The sequence below is a fragment of the Notothenia rossii genome (assembly GCF_949606895.1).
Source record: "Notothenia rossii genome assembly, chromosome: 5".
Classification (NCBI taxonomy): domain Eukaryota; kingdom Metazoa; phylum Chordata; class Actinopteri; order Perciformes; family Nototheniidae; genus Notothenia; species Notothenia rossii.
In genome coordinates, this window is record NC_136903.1 from 50,015,372 (window position 1) to 50,019,972 (window position 4,601).

The window sequence follows — 4,601 nt, forward strand, 5'->3', positions numbered from 1 at the left end:
AAGCATGACTTGATCAAGTATCTTTTTCTTGGCTGTAAAGTCAGCTAAAATCCAATCACAGTTATGTATATACATGAATCACATTTTCATTATAGCATAACAATATGTTTAAAACTCCAAACATGTACTTTCAAAAAATCAAATGAATACACAATAAGAAAACTTAAGATATACCCTTAAACTAAGTGAACGTTCTAACACTCTACATGATATGTGCATAACTCAGCAAGGTATACCTTCATATAACAGAACTTCAAATTAATTATTATGAAATATCTGAAAACTGACCCATGCCATGAACTTCCCACGGCCACAGCGCGGACATGATGCTCCCTCCAGAGAGGGAATGCTCCACCGCAGCAACATCTATGCCTCTGGCAGAGTCGTGTACCAGCTGGTTGTACTTCAGTACCTCCTGATTAAGGCGCTTTTTGTCGTCTGCAAGCTTCCTTCGAAGTCGATGGCGGGTCTGAAAAAGACATGAAGTATTGGGATAGGGATATGTGACAAACTATATTTGCAAGTGCAAAACATATATATAATTCAGTAGGTTGAATCTGCAACCTAAAACATTATATTGTTATACCATTCTGTCGGTAAAGGGATTGCTTCCGCTGCCTCACACTTAGGTAAAGCCCCTCAATGCTTTGCTGCAGTTTGAAGGATGTCTTCAGAAGTACCCGATGTTTCTGATGTTCCTGTGGAAATAATATTGGCATTAAAATGTACTGTTACACAACACGTAACGGTTTTGAGAAACAAAGTTGTGCAACATATTTAACACCTTTTAACACAAATTGATGGTACAACTATGGAAACTGGAACATATCAGAGATAAACATGGACACATAGTTGGCTTGCTAGTGCTTGAAGATTATGTCCCTGTCTACTGAAATCCAGTGAGGGTCCCATTACGTGGCATGAAAAATCAGCCTTATTGCCTTAAAATTGGCTGCTCTTTAGAATCAAATCTGTAAATTCAAACAGTCATGGACAATGATATGTAGCTGGTGTTATCTCGTCGTGCTTACCAGATGCCCATTCCTTCACGTCGGAAATCCACATCGACACCATGTCATCTGAGACACAATGTAGCTCCGTCTTGAGTTCCTCAAGACTTGCAGTCTCTTCCAGGAGCCTCTTACTAGTCTGATAAACAGTAGACGATGGACATTTATCAAAATTAAAACTTGCTATGATTAACAACAAGCCATGTGGAAATGACAAAGGACACAACAACACCTTTAATAGGAGGCTCACCTTCACATATCTTGTGGAAAGTGCCTGATGAAGGGAGTCACCTTTTTTCCTGTTCCATCCCATTGCATGCACTGTGAGCATGTCCAGTCGTGCTTTTGAAAGCAATAATGAGGTTATGATGTGTCATCTAAAAAAGTATGCAATAATAGGGCAAAACCTTCCACTCACCTGCTTTGGACATGTATTTTGTTGTCAGGGCACAACGGGACAGGTAGCTGTTGACCTGCTCCACCTCTTCCCCAGCGGTCATCCCTGCTCCCTCCTGGTTCTTCCCACTCCATATAATCTGATGGTAAAAGGTTGCTGGAATTGTTGTGCAAAGAGGCTACATACTACTATACTAAACAGTATAACTTAAATATTTACTACTTCAGTATTATAAATATAAAAAATATAAATGTACGTGATACAAAAATATTTCACATACCTCGCATTTGGTAGCATGGGCTCGAGCATGCATTACACTGAGTAATGCCTTCATGGTGGTCAGCTCCTGGAGAGCAGGAAGGACACTTGCAGCTTTCTCCATGTACGGCCAGTACTTGCAAGCCACATCCATGGCGAAGAACTTGGCTTTGGCTGGCATGAGTTCCTTTTGAAGATACAGGAGGTAGGCGAATATCTCCCCCCTGTACATATTTAAGGCCTTCAAAAGAAACCCATGGCGACATACAGCCACCTCCATCCTTTCTTCATCTAGCTTCGAAGCCCTCCTTGACGTCTCCCTCGCTGCTGTCCACTGGGAGTCCCCACTTGTGCCTCTTCCCTGGGTCTAAGACACACATTACATCATGACAAATCAGTTAAAAGCAATGGAATCACGATCTACACCATTTGTTCTAATTATCTGATTTCGGAGTAGATGGTAAGGAGAAGTAGCTGAATTTGAAGAAAGTCAGGGTCGGATATACATGGCTATTTTTGTGATATACCTATAAGGTAAAATGGCGAATAAAAACTTGCATTTTTCAGTGATCTCTGTATTTTGTCGACAAATGCAGCCACCGCGCTGTCTTCTGCTACAAAGAGCCCATTAAAAAAGGCGCTGCCATCAGAACTGAGGAAAAAAAGATTACCAAATATATCCATGAAATATAAACAGTAATCAAAAAAGTAAAATAACAAGATTGTAAAAACAGCACCTTCCACTTCGCCAAAAGCGATACAGCTTCCTGTTTCCATCGGCAGAAACAGCCAACATCTCCGGCGTGCAGGCAGGGCAGATGAAAGGAGCACCACAGCAGAGCTGGTCTTCCTCATACGAGGCATAGGAGAACTCCAGAAAGCTGCGCTGCAGTGCATCTCCGTTGACAGGTCCAGACTGGAAGATAATTACATATATTGCTGTGATTTTGTCTATTTACGGAAATGTTATAATGTATAATATGGTAAAGAATATTTACACTTACTCTTCCTCCACACTTTGTGCGATGCTCCAGCAGCTTTGCAAAGGCCTGTCTGGAGAATCCCGGAGAGATGACCTTGAGCTCTTCAAAGGAGCTCAGGAGGTCCAAGGTGTAAAGTGTGGAAATACTGACCGAAGCTGGCCAGTATCCACTCTTAAGGAGGACTTTCAAGTCGGGGGTCCACTGCTGCCGGCAAATTTGACAGACATATAGTGGCAGATGCAAGTCATAACGCCCTTGGAACAAGTAAATAAACATAATTAAGACACATTTTACAACAGTTCCATCTACAAATAGTCAAAGATGAACAGATATTACATGAAGGTTTTACTCCAAGTGGAAGCACAATGCCTCAGCCCACAACAGTAAACATATAACAACAATTCAATAGAAATCTAAATATATATATATATATATATATATATATATATTTGTTTACCATTGATGGTAATTAAAATCACTGGTTTGGCTGGTACCACAGTGAAGTTTGTGCCTTTACAGGAGCAGTTGGGTGCCTTCACAGTTGGCAATATGCAAGCTGTCAAAAAAAAAAGAAAAGCACTAATTACCATTATCTGCTGCCGAAGAGACATGTGAACCTCAAAAAGCAAGTTTGAGAGAGCATACCTTGGTCATGGGTGTCATATCCACTTTCCACTCTAACAACACACGTTGTTGGACTAATTGGTTTAAAAAAAACATTCATTAAACTGTCCCTGTTGTGGAGTGTCTGGTTCTTGTGATGAAGTACATCACAGTCTCCACAGAACCACTCCTCGGGGAGACACTCACTACACCTTGGGAGGAAATACAAAATTATTCTAATATCCTAGAATTACTTTCATTTTCATGTGGGTTTTCTGTAGGTAACCAGTTTTCTAACATCCCAAAAGTCATGCATGTTAGCTGAAATAGCAGGGCACTGAGCATTAATACTGAAAAATTACAATTAGGTAAAGTAATTTAAATAAAGGTAAATGTTATCTCACCTAATAACAGCCGGCTCGTGGCAGAGGCCACACAGGGGATGACCAACAGCCTCTTTTTCTAGAAGGCATTGTAGGTGGTGTGGTCTCGCTTCTTTCCAGCGCTCTGAGGCTTTCTGCTGCCGAAAAGACCAGGATGAGGCAGAGCTTTTTTGAGGCTCAGGAGGAGGACATGAGGAAAGAATCTCAGAGAGTCTCTCCATATTCTTTTCTGTGAACAGAATGGGAAACTTTAACTGTAAATGACTATATTTAAGATGAACACGAAAAATGAAGGATCATTTCTTTGCTCAGTATGGAACTGGCCAATTTCTTTACTGAATTACATTCCTCGTTCGAGTCCTGAACTTTCAGTTGTGTATAAGGTTATTTTCTCTCACTAACACAATTTATTTAAAAATTGATTTTAGTTTTAAACTTAAAGCCATTTTTGTGATTTACCAAATTCGTGTTATGCTGAAGGTTCAGTACGCATAACCTCTGGAAGACTGGAAGCCCTCAGTCGGGGGGGATGTGACTGTAAAACATCACACAGAGGGTTAACAACAGATAACTGATGATTTGTATTATCTACCTATTGTTTAAAAGCTTGTGAAATTAAATAAAGCATAGTTCTTATGACACCACAGTGGGAATGTCTCCGACTGTAGTGTCACTATGCGTTTATATATTGGAATTATTGGAGACCCTCAACAAGCAATTACTTTGTTTTAATTCGATTTTCCAACCATTTACTTAGTAAATTCATAAAAATGTAAAATATGGGATTTCAACCTGTAGCTGAGCCTTGGCGTCGCCCTCCACGCCTCCCTCTCGGCTTGCCACGTCCTACACAGCCCCTTTTAGGGGACTGTAAAGTGTCTCCTACAGAGCGTGCCCGTTTCCTCTCCTCAGCTGCTTTCTGTGACCAAGTAACAACTCATGTAAGGTTGATGTTGCTGATAAACTG

General features: G+C 40.7%; 1 protein-coding gene across 2 annotated transcripts; it reads right to left on the reverse strand.

Moving 5' to 3' along the window:
- Positions 1-586: 586 nt before the first annotated feature.
- On the reverse strand, positions 587-1,941 carry LOC307041600 (uncharacterized protein). 2 transcript variants are annotated; one of them, XM_079685063.1, is made up of 5 exons: positions 1,688-1,941; positions 1,429-1,546; positions 1,261-1,331; positions 1,032-1,149; positions 587-698 (listed from the first exon to the last, which is right to left on the reverse strand). In XM_079685063.1, the coding sequence occupies exons 1-5, from the start codon at positions 1,895-1,897 to the stop codon at positions 640-642; spliced, it is 576 nt and encodes a 191-aa protein (XP_079541189.1). In that variant the 5' UTR covers positions 1,898-1,941; the 3' UTR covers positions 587-639. The 2 variants fall into 2 exon arrangements, with proteins under 2 accessions (XP_079541189.1, XP_079541188.1); XM_079685062.1 differs by having other exon boundaries at positions 625-698; positions 1,261-1,352.
- Between the last annotated feature and the right edge of the window lie 2,660 nt (positions 1,942-4,601).